This window comes from Epinephelus moara, chromosome 6 (genome assembly GCF_006386435.1).
Source record: "Epinephelus moara isolate mb chromosome 6, YSFRI_EMoa_1.0, whole genome shotgun sequence".
In the NCBI taxonomy this organism is placed as follows: Eukaryota; Metazoa; Chordata; class Actinopteri; order Perciformes; family Serranidae; genus Epinephelus; species Epinephelus moara.
Window position 1 is genome coordinate 36,127,692 of NC_065511.1, and position 19,851 is coordinate 36,147,542.

At 42.5% G+C, this 19,851-nt stretch overlaps 1 protein-coding gene across 1 annotated transcript in view; it reads right to left on the reverse strand.

Annotated features, from left to right (window-relative positions):
• Positions 1–9,378: 9,378 nt before the first annotated feature.
• mtmr11 (myotubularin related protein 11) overlaps positions 9,379–19,851 on the reverse strand; it is a 47,184-nt gene continuing 36,711 nt past the window's right edge. The window contains exons 13-17 of the mRNA XM_050046286.1: positions 18,393–18,565; positions 17,418–17,588; positions 17,002–17,220; positions 16,158–16,475; positions 9,379–11,668 (exon numbers count right to left, since the gene is read on the reverse strand). Of these exons, the coding sequence (XP_049902243.1) occupies positions 11,213–11,668; positions 16,158–16,475; positions 17,002–17,220; positions 17,418–17,588; positions 18,393–18,565 (1,337 nt within the window). The 3' untranslated portion in view covers positions 9,379–11,212. The remainder of the gene's footprint in view (positions 11,669–16,157; positions 16,476–17,001; positions 17,221–17,417; positions 17,589–18,392; positions 18,566–19,851) is intronic.

Genomic DNA, 19,851 nt, shown 5'->3' on the forward strand with positions numbered 1-19,851 from the left:
TCATCTATTGATCAGCTGGCCTGAAAGGCTGCTATCTGCAAACAGCGTGCAGAGTCTCCATCTGTCCGGCTCAGTGAGATTGTGAAGAGTGATGAAACAGTTTAAGAGTGACGGGGCGATACATTATTGGTATGGGGGAGCTTAATTTGCTTTACCATATGATTGTAATGTTTTATTGGTGCCTTTTACTGGAATATGGAACCTTTTAAGAGCTGCAGAAAGTATAATGAAGACAACCCATGTGTGTCTATGAGGCACAGATTTCCTGCAATGATATCACAAAGGTTTATATTGGTTTCAATGGATTCAAGCACTTTAAAATGTTAAATGGCATCTATTCATTTCAGTTACAGGGTGAATTTTTAATTTGTTTGGTGGTGTGTTCCTTGTATTCATGTGGACACTACTATGCTTCCATATAAAGTGTGCTAACATGCTCACCATGACAATGCTAACATGTTTAGAAGCTAAACACGTTAGCATGGCCAATTATATGTATATATCAATATATGTAATGTTTATCATGCTAGCAATCACAGTTTGGTGTGTTAGCATGCTAACTTTGGCAAACTAGCACAAGTACAGCTAAAGCTAATGGTAACGTCTTTTGCAGATAATTTGGTCACAAAAAAACACCTTGGTGGTTGGTAAGGTAGAGTCAAAACACACGCTCCCTACCTACTGAGTCCTCTCAGTACCTGACACCAGGTGTTAGGAGCAAGAAACCTCCCCAAAATGGTTTTTAGTCTTTTAATTGGCCGTTTAATTAACCCAAATTTGACCCATTTTAACTTATCAACTGTTTTTCTTCCTCTCTTTTGATAGGTTAATCCTTGACTAATTCTTATTATGTTAAATGTTGGATTGAAATAAGTTTGGGAGTTGCTCTTCATACAAAAATAAATATTAGGCTAACTTTTGGGGCGTCCCAGTAGCTCACCAGGTAGACCACATGCTATTAATCAGCTAAATGTTTCATATGTGTTCATTGTCTCTCATGCTAGGAAGTGAAACCAGAGAAAGATCAACATTAAGTTCCTATATAAAGTACAACACAGTGACTGATCCAGTCACAGAGTCAACAACAGTAAGTAAAAAGAGTAAAACACACAATAGTAACATAAACAGTAAAATTAAAGTAATTTAATGTGTTGTATTAGCAAGTTAGCAACACTTTAGCCTCAGATAGCTAACGTTAAGTTTGGGGTCATTCCTATGTTCCCAGGGTCCTTTGTTCGCGTTCTTTGTTCTTAGGGTCCTATGCTCTATGTTCTATGTTTCCAGGGTCCAATGTTCATGTTCTATGTTCCCTGGATCCCATGTTCCCCAGGTTCCCAGGGTTCTTTGTTCAGGTCCTATTATCCTAGGGTCCTTTGTCCGTGTCTTATGTTCCTAGGATCCCATGTTCCCAGGGTCCTTTGTTTGCATCCTACATTACCAGGGTCCTTTGTTCTGGGTCTAATGTTCCCAGGGACCTATGTTCCCAGAGTCCTTTGTTTTGGGTCCTATGTCTCCAGGTTCCTATGTTCCACGTCCTATATTCGGGTCCCATGTTCCTAGAGTCCTTTGTTCGTGTCCTATTTTACCAGGATCCCATGCTACCAGTGTCCTGTGCTCCACGTTCTATGTTCCCAGGGTCCCATGTTCTTAGGGTCCTTTGTTCCTAGGCTCCTTTGTTCCTAGGCTCCTTTGTTCGTGTTCTTTGTTCCCAGGCTCCTATGTTCGCGTCCTATTTTCCCTGGGTCCTATGTTCCCAGGGTCTTTTGGTGTGTCAGATGTTCCCAGGGTTCTATGTTCCACATTCTGTGTTCAGGTCCTATGATCCTAGGGTCCTTTGTTTGCATCCCGTGTTCCCAGGGTCCTACGTTCTGGGTCTAATGTTCCCAGACTCCTATGTTCGCGTCCTATTTTCCCTGGGTCCTATGTTCCCAGGGTCCTTTGGTGTGTCGTATGCTCCCAGGGTCCTATGTTCCACATTCTGTGTTCAGGTCCTATGATCCTAGGGTCCTTTGATTTTGCCCCATGTTACCAGGGTCCTATGTTGGTGTCCTGTTTTCTCTGGGTCCTATGTTCCATGTCCTCTGTTCCCAGGGTCTAATGTTCCCAGTGTCCTATGACCCACAGTTCTACAAAGCACCTAACCTAAAAAAGATTTCTCCAACTCTGTATTGTCTTAATGTGACATGGGCCAGAGTTCATCAGAGTAAATCAGCTTCAAGACTTCAGCGTGTGTAACTGACACTTTTTTTTTTACACCAGTGAACTAATCATCATGTGACATTTTACACTGTAGTAAAGAGAAAGAGGACAAAGGAAGATGAGCAACACCTCTCCATCTTTGCAGTGGAACCTGTTGGTAATGTGACAGAGCAGATGAACACAGCTGCACACGTTTCCCTGCAGCAGCCGGCAGCTGGCCTGGCTGAAGCCCTGACACACCATGTTATCATCTCCGCAAACCAAACTATACCTCCAGAGACAAACTTGCAGCTCTGCACTTTGTATGTGTGTCTGCAGCTGTCGACTCTTAATTGTTTTTTAATTGTGTCCTCTTTGCCTTAACAAAAAGCAGGGTCACGCCTGGTTGACGCACAATTTAATTTCCAAACAGGATCAAATTTCCTGGACACAATGATGCAGTCGGGGCCGGTTTAATGATGTGCCTCCGCCAGCTCTTATCTGCAGCTGTAAATGTAACGTAATGAATCACAACTGCAAACAGAGGCTTTATGTAAAACTGCACAAGTACGTACTGAGCAATGAACTGACCTTTTGTGCATTATTCAAATCTCACAGTATTAACGATAATGTATGACTCATTAATCTCCATGAGGCATTTAACGTCAGAAGGACAGACAAACTGACAGTAATGTTCTCAGTCTTATGGGAACTTACAGGAAATGGGCTGCTGTGCTGCCGAAGGTTAATAATATGATTAATGATTCTTCATTAATTATATAAATATGCTTCTTGTCATTAAGAGAGAAAAATGATACATGATGAAATACTTGTGTCCTTTGTGTCTGTAGTTTGGTTTTATGGCAAATACTTGTCGCCATCTGGTGGTCACTTCAGGTGATGCTTACAATGTAAAATGAACTGGTCAACCATTCAGTCCACCTAAAGAGTTATTTCTCAGTACGAAGGCACGTGATTTAAAGACAAATATAAAAGACTTGAATGCTGATGTTAAAGATGAACCATGATTGCAGAGTGCAAGGAAAGAGGCTGAATGACTGTATGTATACATAAAGGTGAAAATGAGACATTAAATTAATATGGTTAAGTAAAAAGAGGATAAATGAGATAAAATTAAATTAAAATAAGAGAATTACATTTTAAAATTTGCCTAAATTCAAGTGATACCATAAGATGTGTTAGTAGGCGTACTACTGATGAGAGTGAATGGAAATAATATTAGAAGGTTATTCAAGCATTAAAGGACTTATTACTCATAATACAGGATTGCACAGTGAAATGTAGTTGTAGCCTCCTCCACGCTACACACAGATGTAAATAACAATAGAATATATTGAACAAACTATAAGAAATATACCACCTGACATGTTCCCCCCACTCAAACACCGTTGCAGACCACCCCCTCATGGCATAAGCACTCCCCAATGGCAGTGGCCCCCTAGCAGGATAATGCACCATGCCACACTGCAAACATCTCTCAGGAATGGCCCAAGGAATGTGACAAAGACCTCAAAGTGTCAACCTGGCCTCCAAATTCCCCAGATCCCAATCTGAATGAGCATCTGTGGCACGTGCCATTAACCCACCTCACAACCCACTGGACTAAATGGATCTGCCGCCAACGCACTGGTGCCAGACACAGCAGGACACTCCCAGAGATCCTGTGTCCATGCCTCGACAGGTCAGAGCCAAGTCCGATCCAAGCAGGCCCCGCCTTGGATTAGGGGTACATCTGGGGTATCAGCACATCACAAGAATCCTTGAACAGACTGGGACCTGGGAAATTTAGAAGCCAGGTTGACACGTTGAGCTGTTTGTCACGCTCCACATGCCATTTCTAAACAGTTTTTGCAGTGTGGCATAGTGCATTATCCTGCTGGGGGGCCACTGCCATTGGGGAGTACTGTTGCCATGAGGGGGGGTACTTGGCCTGCAACAGTGTTTGAGGGGAGGGGGGACACGTCAGGTGGTATCCACATGAATGCCAGAACCAAAGGTTTCCCAGCAGAACAATGCACCGGAACAAAATAATCAAAGTTATTCACTTCACCTGTCAGTGGTTTGAATGTTGTGACCGATTAGTGTATATATATATATATATATATATATATATATATACATATATATATATATACACACACATACACACCTTTTCTCTGTGTTGCATGGAGGAGGCTACAACTACACTGCAAACCTGTGTCCTTGAATAAACTTGTAATATTATTTCCACTCACTCACATCAGTAGCAGGCCTACTAACACATCTTATGGTAGCCCCTGCAGTTAGGCTAATTTTAAAATGTAATTCTTTTGTCCTAATTTTTGTATATATATAATATGACACAAGGCTATATAAATATATATATATATATACACATACATATATATATATATATATATATTAGATAATTGAATAAAATGTGACTTTTTTTTAATCCATGAGTATATATTTGACTTTTTTTTTTTTTTTGTAATGAAAATACCCAATATGAGTGTCCCAATTACAGACGCTTGGTGGTGCCATTTAAGGCATTTTTTTTTAAATTGTATTATTTATTTTTTATAGGAAAAATATAAAATGTAAACGTAAAATGTTGGATTGACACTATAATAAGCAAACTGTGATTTTAACAGCCTGTGACATGAATATTCAGATCACACACCTCCATCTGTATCTATGAATAACAGATCCAGAGGTGCTGGAGTTATTCTGATGATTTTTGGGAAGTGGTGGAAATTTAATGTCTCACCCTCATCAGTATCTGGAGGGCATTTCATCCTGCTGCTCCACTTTGAGCTCATTTGTGAGGCCCGGTGTTCTTCTGTCTCTGATTGCTGCAAATCAAACACCTCAGCTGCGCCTCTGTGTGTCCACTGCGCGCTGCTGCTGCTGCTGCTGGGGAGGAGGAGGAGGAGGAGGAGAAGGAAGGGGAGCGGAGACACGACGGGAGCAGAAACCATCGACTCCACTACGCACACAGAGAGAGACGAGAGGAGCGCTTTGTTTACCTCCATTCAGATGCCTGCGGATGATGATGATGATGGCACATCCTCTTCATTCGCACATTTAAACACGCAGCGTGGGAGGGGGGGGTGGCGCAGCAGCGTTTTTGTTTTGCTCTTGTTTTGTTCTGATTTAAAGACAACACACACTCACTGGTGTCGTGCTGAAAAAATATGACGCTCTCCAGAAACCAGGTCGATGAAATTTGGATGTTACCATGAGAGGAACCGGCATGGATCTGCTGTGGAGGATCTTAGCAGCTCTCAGCTTCGACTGCTTTAAAGATTCATCGTCGTCAAAGTGAGTGATCAACCTGTATTTAACCGGATGTATCAGTCTGTGAATCTATTTTTCTCTCATATTTGCTTGTATGTTTTAAAACCAGCACTCTGCGTATAATCCTTAATTGTGTAATCCTCCTGCTAAAACCAGCGCTCAGTAACTGAGCACAGATCTGATGTGTGAAACGATTAAATGTCAGTCCAGCCTGTGATGAATCAGACACAAATAGATTGTTAAGAGGAAATATCGTCCTGCACTTCTCAGTTGTTATGACAACAGGTTTTTCTGAGTCATAATTTGCTCTCATTTTGTTCCAGCTCTGCCTCAGCTGAAGGCCAGTTCATGTTACACAACTTAGAGAATCTGAAATCCTCATAAAGCCAAATGTGTCCAGTGCAGCAATGTGAACATCAGAGGAATCCTGATTCACATCATAAGTACATGTCTCAGTAGGCGTCAGACAATATGAGGGTGCCATTATTATCCGCTGCACCTATTAATGAGCTGCAGGTAGTTACAGACTGTACCTGAGTCGGAGTGTGACCCAGAACATGCAGGCTCAGTGTAAAGGCAGATAAATGTCAGCAGACACACCTCCACAGTGTAAATTATGGAGCAATGGCCCAGCTCCACCCTGACTGAGATCACTTCAGGTCTTGTTTTACCAGTTATTTTTTCCCTGGAACAAATCTGTACACCAGCATTAAATCTGTGTTTAGTGTGCGCGCCGGAAAAGCCTGATCCCGGCTTCTTGTGTCTCAAGTACACTTGCTGTCACATGTTTGTGACATGGTGTAGTGGAGATTTTAGGCTTCTGTTTTGATTGATTAATCATTCATTTTTCAAACAAAGCTATCAAAAATGTTCTTGTTCTAGTGTCATAATGTGAGGACTTTTGTTTTATGTCACTGTAAATGGAATAAATTTGACAAAAAAAGACATCTGAAGACGTCAGATTGGACTGTGAGGGACATTTGTCACTATTTTTTCGGCACTTTACAGAAACAGTGACTTCATTAATCAAGAAAATCACTTTGAGGTTAATCAATAATGAAAATATCATCAGTTGCAGCCCTGGTTTGGCAGTTTTTGCTTTACACGTCAAGCAAATCTCTTAAAGGTCCAGTGTGTAAGATTGAGGGAGATTCAGTGCCATCTAGTGGTGAGGACTGCAGATTGCAACCAGTGTTCATTGTTCAGGAGGTTTTTACTGGGAGCCGAATTGTCCATACAGGGTTCTTCCTCTCCAAAACAAACAGACAAGGAGTCTCATTTATAAAACAGTGCGCAGGATCCAAACTAAAAATGTACTTACTGGCAAAAGCCAAATATGACATGTGCCAAAAAATATCCGACACTTTGTACAAAGCAGCCTTCCTCCTCACCATCTGCGTTCCCAATTTCCCATCTCCAAAATGTTCGTAAGCGTGGGTCGAAGTTTCTCCCATTAAGTCTGCTTTTATAGGTCACAACCTTGTGTGGGAAATGGCGTACATCACTTTCAGGCCTTGTTTTGTGCGTACGCAACGTTTATAAATGAGACCTCAGGTGATTAAAACTGGATAAAAAAAATGGATAAAGCTGTTTCATGTTAAAAAAATCTGTTTCTCTGATGATATTTGGCATGTTGGAGACAGCCTGCTTTTCCAGCACCTGCAAATGCGTGCTCACTGTATTTCTGGTCGAGATGTTCAGGAGGTTTTTACCAGGAGCCAAACTATCCTAAGAGGTCTTTTTCTCTTTAAAACAAATGGACCAGGTGATTGAAACCGCTAAAAACACTGATTGGAGCAGTTTCACGCCAAAAAAAAAAAAAAAAAGTTTTTCTGACACTCTTCACAGAGGGCTGATGCTAAAACACGAATGGTCCTATCTAAATCCAGTGTTTGGTTTGTCTGTTCTGGGCTACTGTAGAAACATGGCAGTGCAACATAGACTAGGACCTGCTCCCTGTGTAGATATAAACGGCTCATTCTAAGATAACAAAAACACGACGATTCTTATTTTCAGATAGTTATACACTAAAGTAAATATACTTATTGCATTATATTATATTTCTGCCAATATATCCCCCTAACGCCTACACACTGGACCTTTAATAAAGTGAATATAATATCCTTAACTTAAAGTGACTGATGAGACATGACACGTACTGCCAGAAAGTCAGGTGACGTAGTATAAAGAGGCGACGCAGTCCATGGAGGGAGTGAGCTGCAGTCGGTGAATAGGGTCAAGCACAGGACTTTCACACATGAGACAGGGGTTTGAGTTCTGTGTGAGTCAGTGTTGGCTTATCATTTTTAGACTTGGTTGAGTTATTGTTTTTTAGTTTTGGGATGTATAAAGCTGCTGATTACACACTGTGTACGTAAACTTTAGCAGAAGAGCTAAATAGACGTGTCATACTTTGACGTTGCTAAGTTGCCCAGGAATATACATCCAGGTGTAAATGGCCACTTTGGCTGTGTACACCTAGGTGCAAATAGCATATGCCATTTTTATTCCTATTAATCAATTTATAGTTTGAAAAGAGCCAATGATGAGGTCTTTAAATGTCTTGTCTTGTCTGACCAACAGTCCAAAATGCAAAGATTTTCAATTTAAAATGATATAAAACTGAGAAAAGCAGAGAATGTTTAATTTTAGAAGCTGGACGAGCCAACGTTTGGCCTTTTTACTTTAAAAAAAATGAAGCTATTACTAAATTTTTTGAATGTCCATCAATTATTCATTTCGTCGTCTCGCATTTCAGCATTACAATCTTTGTCCTGACCGTCCTGACTGCCCTCCTTCCTCTCAGGTCTCCCACCAAGCAGGGCTCCAGCCAGGCCGGCAGCTTGGAGAGCAGCTCCCTGACCGGCTCCCTGTCGCTGGGCCCCGACCTGCCACACTGCCAGTGCTGCATCACCTACGAGGCCCGCCTGAAGCGCCTCTCCTGCGGACACCTCTACTGCGACCCCTGCTGTGACCAGATCGTCAACCTGGCCTTCGAGGACATCGAGGGCCTCTCCGACTACCCCTGCCCCATGTGCAAGTCCATCCGGCAGCTGGGAGGCCTCGGCCCGTCCTCCTCCGGGTACTTCTACGGGCCCGACGGCATCCTGCAGCAGGAGCACGGGAGTCGGTGGGGGTAAAGGTGAAGCTTTTGAGGGATGCTGGACTTGAATCTTTTGGTTTCTTCAGCTATGACCTGATTGATTTTTAACACACTGCCACTGCCATGAGAGCTACATGTCGACATGGACTACAGCTAATGGCCACTTTATTTTATTCTGTCTCTCTTTGCTCTGTCATCTGTGGTGACCAGGTGAAACGTGAGAACGCATGACATCCATTGGTTCAAAGTGCCAAAATGCATCTCAAGACATGGTTGAAAACTTGCACTCCATCATAACAAATGTGAAAGGTCTCTTAGATTTCGGTTCGTGTGGTGAAACAACATTATGAGCCCAAAAAAAAAACCTTGTTCATGTTTTAAACAGCATGCAGGTTTTCTTCCTACTTGTGTATAAAAACACTGATCAGTTGAAACACTGAGTTTTACTCTGCTGAACATAATGTTGGACATCAGAGAGACCAAACCAGAGTTTTACATGACCTAACTGTGCAGTAGATATTTTGTATATTCAGCATTTCCTGTCAGGCGAGTTCTTACTTTGTACATTTCCTGTGAAAGTATTGAGCATTTTGCACATGATTCTCAAATTGTTTTATCCTGACTATACATATCATGCAATACGGTTGGATTTTAAATTAACATGTACAGTGCCATGCTACTTTTTAAGTGTTCCAGATCATATGTAAATATTTATTTTGTTAAAAAATAAAGTTTGTGAGCTGTGTACGAGGACGGATTTTTATTTCTGTGGCACAGATTGTGGACGCAGTTGAGAGTTTATGAACTGATAACACTTTATTTATCAGGATCAAAACATGCTGATACAAAAAATATGTACATCTGGCAAATTTAAGTGATGTTCGTACCAAAAAAGACATTAAATTAAACAACGATGCAGACTGACAGGTGTAGCAGAAGATTAAATTAGGATTTTCAATGCGACAGGACAAAGATTCTTTTTTTTTCCCCTCCACAGAAGACAAGCGAATGCATTGGCATCACACCTGGAAAGCTCTGAAACTGTAGCTGATATCAATGTGCCTGGATATTAATGTGATGAATATTTACAACAACTTAATAATTCATACTGCTATCAAGTGAGGTACCTTTTGACAGAGAGAAGGTCGACATCAGTCACACATCTGACAACTGTTATCCTGCCTAAAATTTAGAAAAACATGCTTTTTCAAATGCGTAATAATTTCATCCATCCGTGGGAGTGACGCCAGTGCATCTACTTGACACCCACATCATGCGAATGACAACCTGTCTGGATTTAAAGGCGCAGGACCACATACTTCCCTCTGTGTTTTTAAATACAGTCAGACAATTCCAAGTCCTTGACCTAAATGCTGGCTGCATACTAATACACCTCCAGGCTGGAACAAAAAAACAGAGAGATAACATGAAAAGTAAACACAGGAAGAAATCAGCTTCCCTTTGCTTCCAACACTGGTACCTTCACAAGGTACGACGATTAAAAGGCAGAATGATGCTTGTGTTTCAATTCCACCGTGACATGATGGAGAAATCCTCAAAATACTAAATTTGGTCAGAAACAATTCAGCAATCACACTTATCTACATGTATGACATCAAAAATTGGACCGATAAAGGCAAAAAATACTTAAAAATAAAGTTTAAGATTATATAACAAAAGCCCTGAAATGATGTCAGTCATGCAGGAATTAAACTGCAATAATGTGCAGTGACTTTAGCCACTTCCAGGCTAACATAACACTCTGAATATAGGCCTCTCGCTGCTCCAAAGCACGCAAGTGGAGAGATATGAGAGCAGTACCAAAATAGCTCTCATGCCCTAAATTCCACATTAAAGTCAGCGGTCACAGCGCCTGCAGTTCAAAAAATGACGGTTTTCAAAAATGATCATCGTCCAAACATTGTTCTCTATTTGAAGCTGAGATCCAATCGCTTGGAAATGAACAGGTGTTTTTTCACATTAGAATGACATCATAAAGATCTAAAGAGCTAGTTTAAAAAAAAAAAAAGTCTTGTGGAGACGTGTTGTCACGCAGGTTAGATCCAGTGAGAACCTGATGTGTGTCCATACACTGCCATGTGTCCTTTCAGAGTGCCCTTAAGAACCACCTTATCACTCCACTATCTGTGTCCCCTTAAGGATAAGAAGCTAAAAATGGAAACTACAAGCTTTCTTTCTTTCGACATGACGTCTACAAAATGTGTCATGGCAAGTTCTACTGCGTTTTAAGATACTGTAAGACGTGCTTCTGAAGCTCTGTTTTATATCATCAATCATCTTCAGCCCTTTTTGTTTTAGATATATTTCATCGGTGGAATATTGAGGATTTTCTTTACAAATATACAAAACAGTTGTCACATTTTTTAATACAGTACAGACGATAAGAAGCAGAGTCAGGAGCTCTTGCACTGATTATTATATCATACTGTTAGTGATCACTGTGTTCCACCTTAATGTTTATTTAATCACCCTGTAGTCAATCAAATACGGTTAGACGGGAAACTCTCCTCAGTACATGACACCAGTGACAGCTGATTGGGTTATAGTAACCTGTCGTGGGGTCAAATGGTCTGTATCATATATGAGAACGGTTAAGACGAGGACCAGACCTCAGGAAGGTATCGAGGACCCGTTGCTCTTAGGCAGCTTGGCGTTACTGGGTGCAGGGTAATAGCGCTGGTCAGGACGGGCCTCTGCTACTGAAGAGTGCCCAAACAGGAAGGTGTGCTTGTTGCTGCCGCCATTGTCTTTGTGTCCGGGCCTGGATGGTGGAGCCGAGGAGGGCGGAGGCCCCCTGGAGGTCTGGTGGTTGGTGGAGGTAGGAGGGGCGGGCACCGCTCTGGGCATTGTCGTGCCCTGAGGCCTCGACGCCGGGAAGAGGAAGGTGCCGTTGTTGGTGTTTTGGTTCAGGTTGGTTTCGGTCCGCCGGGGCTCGGACATCTTGGTGGGCGGGTTTGGATCTGTGCCGATGGACACTTGCGCCAGCTTGTCTTTGAGCTGCTGCACCTCCTGGGCCAGCCGCTCCACAGGGTGGGGGTGGTTTGCGGAGATGGGGTGGGAGAACGCCTGAGGATGGAAACAACAAGGTTGATCTCTTCTAATGTTCATAGTCACTGACTTAAAGGGATAGTTTGGATTTTCTGAAGTGGGCTGTGTGAGGTTCTTATCCATAGTCAGTGCATTACCCTCTGTGGATGTCAGTTGGCCTGCCCCCACTTTAGAGAAGCAGGCAGGAGTACCAACACAGAAGCTAAGCAATGTACTGCTGTGGACAGGGTCAGCAATAAAACATGCTAGCCCCTTAAATCAAGGCCTGCCCCCAAAACAATCAACATCAGTCTAAGTGGACGCTACACAGAGAACTTTTTAAAGGCTTTACCTTGCCGTCACACAGCCCTTTCCTTTGCCACTACATTTTTTCAGCAGTAGAACTTCTATATTCCTACGCATCTCTCTCTTTTGTTCCATTCAGTCTGCCTCCGCAAACTTCCTCTTCTGTATACTCGGCATTTAGTCACCGCTGTCACAATCGCTTCGTTTAATAATTTTCTTGTATTTGTTGTCTCTTCCACAAACCGCTAAAAATCTGACCCAAACAGCTGACCTGTGGCGTAATACAATGCATGGCACGGTTGCTCTTATGCGTAGGGATACGGAAATTCAATGGTTGTACCAAAGGAAAAGGCCATCTGACGGCAAGGAAAATATTCTCAATTTAGCATCCACTTAGACTGATACTGATTCTTTTAAATGGTTAAACTACATTTTTCTGCTGCCCCCGTTCAAAGCAGTACATTTATGCGCTTCTGTGTCGGCATGCCTGCCTGCTTCTCCAAACAGGGTACTGCCACGTTCTGAAGGCAATACACTGACTATGGATAAGTACCTCATACGACCCCCCTTCAAAAATCCATACTATTCCTTCAACATTTTGCACCTCAGCACACCCACCAGAGGGGTTTTAAATATTATCTCTCAACAAATCCCAAGAAAAGACGAAAACGGTGAATTTATGTGACTAACAAGAATTATTTATTTATTCAAAGCTTGATATGTCTTATTTCTCTGTGCCATAGACCTCCATGGTTGTCCTTAAAGTATTAAAAAAAACATGATAAAGCCTTACCATCGCACTGGTTAACATGTTTCTTCATTACACTTCGTCCTGATGCACTGTGTTAATCCACGGCTGAAAATAGTCCCCAACAAATGCACTATTCATTGTTCTTTGAGCAACATATGCCAAAGATAGAGAAAATAGCCTTATAAAGAACTATATGCAGAATTTGTGACCTGTTTTTAAAGATTTACACAAACAGTAACCTCACTGCCACTACCACCCAAGTGCCAAAAACTGCAGTTCCTCTAATGGCCACTAGAGGCTGGCTTCAAAAGCGAGTCAGTCCCCATAGACTCCCATGTTAAAATGCCCACTTTACAGCAGAAATAAACATATTTACAGCCTGGTACAAAATTGCTCTTGGTCTCTATAGCCAAATTAAACATTCTTGACAACTGTACAGAGGTGAATTTTTACATAACTCACCTTGTTACATTTCAGTAAGGCTTAAAGCCACACATAATTAAGTGCGTGCCACTTTGCGTGACAGGCTGTCTGCAAGGCGTCACCACTGTCCGCCCCTCGCTCCTCCACAGCTCCACCCTCTCTTTCAAATATGGTCACTTCTGGCTCCAAAAGAAAACAAGATGACGACGGCTGAAATGTCGAACTCGAGGCTTCAAAGCGGGAGTCCACAAACCAATGGGTGATGTCACGGTAACTACGTTTGTTATTTTACAGTCTGTGGATTTACATCCTCAGTAGGATCACTGGGCTCCAGACTGAGAGCGAAAAGTATTGAGAGACGGACTAACACATTATTGTGTTTATTGATGACAACAAAAATATAGAATATCACCACCCTTATCCTTTAACAATTAAAAAAAACGGTTACATTCATGTATACTAAGGTACCAGTTTATTAGGTACACTTGTGCAACCTAATGCAACCCAACAAACGCTCTGTCCTACCTGAAGATTACAGTACTCAGTTTTTGTTTATACTGTTAGAGAGCTGTGTAGTAATTTGTGATGCTGTAGTGAGTGGTTTTGTTTGTACTGAGCTGCATTATACATGAGAGTTGTTTAGTGTCGTGTTAAGACTTGGATACAACTGTGAAAAAGCAACAAAACTCCAAACAACCACCACGTTTAACAAGACTAAGATTGGTTCTTGCTCTCGTTCTTCTGGCAGTGAAACAGACCAACTGGTTCCCAAGCACAAACATTCAGGGATTTCTGAATGAATAGGTATCTTGTGTCGATGCCGCTAAGATGAAAAGAAAGAAAAGGGGTTTTGTTGGTCTGCAGGGGCCCTTTAATGGTGCGTGAAATTGTCGAGGAAACACTTCAGTTACACAGAAGAACAGAACTGACGCTAATCTCTCTACACTGTTAACCTGAGTCAGTGTTTTAGCAGTTTGATAGGTTTCACTTGTTCCTCTACAGCTCCCTCAAAATAGATGACTGCACCTACCCACACAGCGCTCGACTATTCTTAACATCACCATGGGGACACCAATAGACGCGCTGTTGCACAGACATCATCACAAAGGCTGTACCACGTCCATATTGGGAGTTTGTCGATCAAACTAATCTGCACATCAAAGAGACAACGTCATCTCCTGAGCGAGCAGTCATGATGTGAGAGGATGTGAGAGAGGACATGATGAGGCTAAACACAGCAGATATGTGGAGCCTTTCCGGACCTTTCGCGGACAAAATTTAATAAAAGATTTGTGAAGGATGCTGCCCACTTGATGAACCCAATGACACATCCGCACTTAGACACTGCGATATTTAAATTAGACAATGATGAGTGCTGCGTATCTGATGGTTCTGTAAACTGATGTGATTTTTTTGAATATATATTGGGCTTTGAATAGATGGGTGCCCTTAAAGGGTAACTTTGGTGTTTTTAAACCTGGACCCTTTTTTGCCATATTCTGTTTCTAAGGGACTAATAGGAGCAGCAATTTTGTCCAGTATTGAGTGAGAGCAATGCAGCAACAGCAAAACTGGCTGCAATGTAATCACTGATGGCAACTGAGCACTGTCAACGTACGTCCACTTAAAGTGCTCGTTTTGTCACAGACAGGCTTAGATTTTTATTTTAAGTGTCTGACAACATTATGGAGGGGATCCTCACAGAGGTCGACCTCTTTGTTTAATAGTAAGATCCTCTTTGTTTAACCAGAAACAGCCCCAAAATTGCCATCACCAAACTCACCAGACTCCGTTTAAATAAACAGTAATTTTAGCCTGTATAGATCCAGCATATCTTCACATCTAACTGGGTAAAGTAAAGGTTTATTTCAACAGAACCAGAGCTGGTGATTGTTGGAACAGTGGAAAGACTAACAAAGAAGGTTTTTCTGAGTTTTATTTTGCTTCTGTCAACTGTGAATGAAGTGTGTTTTACAATTATAAAATTACCATTTATGTAAATGGAGTCTGGTGGGTTTGACAGTGGCAAGTTCGGGGCTGTTTCTGGTTAAACAAAAAGAATCTTACTCTTTAATAAAAAGGTCTATCTCTGTAGACATCCTTTCCATAATGTGGTCAAACACTTCTTATATCAATCTGAACCTGTAAGCGGCAAAGATTAGCACTTTGAATGGATGTACATTGATTAAATTGCAACCTGTTTAGCCTCTGCTGGCTGCAGCTGTCTTACTCAATACTAGACAAAATTCAAAAATTGTTGCTTCCATTTGTCCCTTGACACAAAAAGATGGGAAAATGCCCTTTAAATGAATGTAAATCACATCCTTTCCACTTTTAATGGCTTAAAAAGTAAATAATTTTACCTTTCACTGGCTCTCAGGTTCAAGTCAACACTCTTCCCAGTAAATCCTAACATTTCCTTTCAGCTCAGCGTTTGAAACTTAGGTGTGTCTGAGGTGAGTTTCATTGAGCCTGGAGGAAATAAGTGAATTCAGGGCAGCTACTGGAGTCTGTAAACCCTTAGCCTTAAAATGCAGCTGTGGAGATGTTTCAAATATAGAATATGTCACCCAGTTGAATGGTATAGCTCTCTGATGTGTGTTTTTAATCTTTGTCATACAGCAATGAGCTCTGGGTCATGGAGGCATTGGCTACAGCAGAATAATATCATTATTGGGTTTATGTCTCTTCAGGACAATTTGTGATACTAATAAAAAGATAAAATATCACCAGCCTCAACCTTTAAGCCAGTAGATCCCAGCCTTTCTGACATCTGACCCCTTTTAGCAAAACACTGTCTAGCTGCAGCTGATTGCAGATAAGTGGTGATGGTTCAACAAGAGAGTGTTTTTTCTGTCGCAGCTTGTTTCATTCAAAATATTTTAGAGGCCCAAAGGGATGTAAAAATAGAGAAATCAGTCTTTAAATTCCTTATCCTTATGGAACACTGACAAAATAGTCAGTTATGACACATTTTGGTACCAAGTTTTTGTTGAGAAATCAGATAATTATATGGAGCTTCGCTGTCTGATCCCACCTCCATCATACCTGTGCATGCAGCGCCCCCCGGAGGTAGCACTCTCTCCACAGGGCCATGCAGGGCCCCATGAGGAGGGGCAGCAAGGGCTCATAGGGGTCAAGTGGTCCTTGAGGTCCGGAGGTGGAAGTGAGGCCTTGAGGGAATTCAGCCAGAGCCCAAGCTTTCAGCAGCCTCTCCAGTCCGGGCACGTTCTCAGAGGACGGCGCCCTCCGGTGGCTCTTCTTGTAAACGCTTGAGCTGCTGCTGCGCCAGGGAAGCAGGTTAGCAGGGCAGGAGAAGGTGCCTCTGGAGAGCAGGAAGACTGAGCCGGGGATGGTGTCAGTCAGCTGGTGGGCAGATGTGGGGGGAAGGGATACTGTCAGTCAAAATCTTAAATCGCACACACCTACAAAAACAATCTAACAATTCAATTTTATAGGTTTCATCCACAGTTACAAGGAAGTGTTGTGTATGAGCAGTTTTTCATTTTTTGCTGCAAGGATATAAAAGAACAGAGGGTGTCCTATGCTGTACAGACTGTAAAGCCCCCTGAGGCTAATTTTGGACTTGAATAAAGAAATATGACTTGACTTGACCCAGTAACAAAATCTGTAACAGTCGCTCATGTTCTCTGATACTGATAACCCCTGTTGTTTTTTTACATTTATTCATCAGTAAAGAGATTATCTATGTTGTTTTCTAGCAAGCTATGCACACAGCTGACATCCATCATGTCTCAAATGATCCATTTTAAGTGAAAAGCTGCAAAGACATTAACACCTCAACATGGGATGCTTTGCAGTGTCAGTCCTGTCAGCTCCCACAATGGCCACTAGAGGGTGTGTTGCATCATGACAGAGCTGGCAGCCTTACCCTGTGTGAGTCTGGGTTGGTGTTGAGGTTGCCATTCAGGAGTGGTTGGAGAGGAGGGGTTGGGGGGACGGGTTGGGTGAAGCGGTCTCGTCTATGCTTGCTGTACTGCAGGGACCAGTCCCACACTGAGGGCAGAGGAGGGTCAGAGGGATCTAAGGAAGAATCTGGATGAAGGACGTCTCTCCAGCCATTCACTGGTGTGTACGACTGCCCGAGGTTCTGGGTAGAGTAGGGGATGCATTTCAAAGGTTTATGCTGTGATCAATTTACTGTTAGATGAATACTTTTGTTTCTATGCAACTTTGTGCATCAAATTTCTTTGTCTCGGTTTTTAAATAGAATAAAATACTCCTCTCTAAGGCTCCGTTATAAAGAGCAATGCCAGAATACCAAAGCCCCTCTCAGGTGTCCCGTACCTGGGACCGTTTGCATCTCTCTCGCTGGCAGTTGGCCAGGAAGCTGGAGAAGAGTGGCAGGTGGATGCTGTCGTGCAAGGCCAACAGGAAGTCATCTGTCAGCTGGAAGCGAGAGGGATACTGGGACAAGAGCTGCCAAACACAGTCCAGGAAGAGCAGGAAGACTGGAGCCTGCACAGACGGAGAGAAGAGAAGGGAAGCTATTAAGTAAACTTGATTTCTATGGCGTCTTTCAAGGTTACAAGGTGCTTCACAGGCGCATGTAAACAATATCATAAAATAAAACTTTACGTCATGGCCAAACATGCGGGGAAAAAACAGCTGTAAAAGATAAATAAAACCATTGGAGTACTAAATTAAAAGAAGTTCTATAAATGCCGTTATATACATTTTTAAAATGTGGCGCTGACTGTTCAAAGGCTGAGCTTGTTCCACAGTGTTGGATCAAAAATAGTAAAAGTACAATCCCCCTTTGTTTTAAGCCTGAACAGTGGAACTTATAAAAAACATATGTGAGGGTGTCAGTGCAGAATAAAAGATTAAGAGATCTGGAATGTATAGCACAGACAAACCTTGTAGGGCTTTAAAAGTAATCCCCAGAATCCTACATTAAATTCTAAAAAGCATCGGGAGCCAGTGTAATTAAATCAGAACTGGAGAGATAATATCCTCTGTGCCTAGTGTGACGGTTACATGTGGGGAGGAAATAAAATAAAGATAGAGGTGGGGACGATTGAATGTAGAAGAGAGGGAAGGTATAAAAGGGGGGAAGTAGAAGGGAGGAGGAGGAGGCAGGACAGAAGAGGGGAGGTGAAGGATGAAGATGAAAGGTAGAAATAGTAGGAAAGGATATTAAACCTCTGTGTTAATCTTTGCCCTTATGTCAAATAGCAATGAATAAAGACATTTGTATTCAATAACTGGTCTTAGTTAAACTTGTGATCGTCAGTGTCGGTGCAGAGCTTGACCTCTCACCTCCTCCTTGTCGTTGTCACGGTGGTAGTTGATGCGGCTGTAGAAGCGGTGGCCGGACACCACCCACTCTTTCTGCACCAGACTCTGGAAGCCGTGCTGGGTGCGACAGTGAGGGTCACACATCACCTGCACCAGGCTGGACACCACGCAGCCCATGTCCCGGTCTTCTGCTTCTGTGACATCAGAGCAGAGGGAGCACATGATTGAAGGTCATCAAGCTCTGTTGGTTGCACTGGTTCATGTATTTACCATCTTCCACCAAATGACAATGACTTTGATATGATCATGTTAGCATTTGGGGGGTGGTTGTATTCTTCCTGCATCGCTCAAAACACTAGCATCACTGTGATGAGTAACCCTGACATCATTAAAAAGCATACACTTCAACTGTGTAATCAACTCAACCTGTTCACAATTTTAGAGCACCACTTGGGAAACACCCTTTTAATTTACAAACACCATTTCACTCTGCTCTTCTTCCTCCTGAGGCTTATTCAGTTCAACAACAGAGCGGGAGTAATAAACAAAGAAAATATTGATTGGACAGACCTGCAGATTAAAGTCATGATGGTGAATAAAAAGACAAACACCCATCACCAGACACAACAATAGAAGAGGGAGAGGCGCACTGAGAGACACAGTTTTTACAAGGCTGGTGTCGTGAGTCATTTCTGCGGTGGGATATTTACAGCTGATCCGGCCAAAGACAGATCTGCCGCAACAACAAGGAGACTTGATGTATAAACCCCTCGCAGCTAAACAAGCCTTAAAAAGGCCGGCCTGATGTTAGTCACAGCTGCAGAGGGGCAGAGAAAGTCAAACACCAGCAGCAAGTAGTAAACATCCTTCGCTGAAAACAACCATTGTTTAGGTGTTGAGTGTTAGGCCTGTCTCTCTGGGTGTTTATGAATGCACCACAGGCAGGCTGACCAGATGATAAGAAATCAACAACAGCTTACTGTCTGCAAAATGAGCCAGAAAAAGAAATCTACAGCAAAATAACATCTTTCTAAATCACCCTTCTTTTGTCTTCAGCAATGAAAATATCAGGAGTCAGAACGACAATAAGCACATCTATGTCAGCTGGCAATAGATCGAGGAGGTGAAAGCTGAAGACGCTGCGGTCAGGAGCCCCAGCCAGACACTTTGAGGTCACCCTCACTGCATGTTTGGGTTTACCTGGTCTGTCCAGCAGCGTTCCCTGTCACCTGATCCAACTCACTGCCAGGTGGTGATCAGTTGACACCTCTACTCCACAACAAACAACAATCAGCATCTTCCTTTTTCGCAACACTCAGTCACATAGAGGTGACTCTCTTGTTCTGAGGGGGACACTCGGCAACATTCAGGCAGGGGCTTGTGAGGGCTTGTCAGTTTGCCAACACCTGCTCGGTGCCTCTCATCTCAGGAGGAAGGAAAATCCAGCTCATCTAGAAGTTTGGTCCAAGAGCCAGTGACA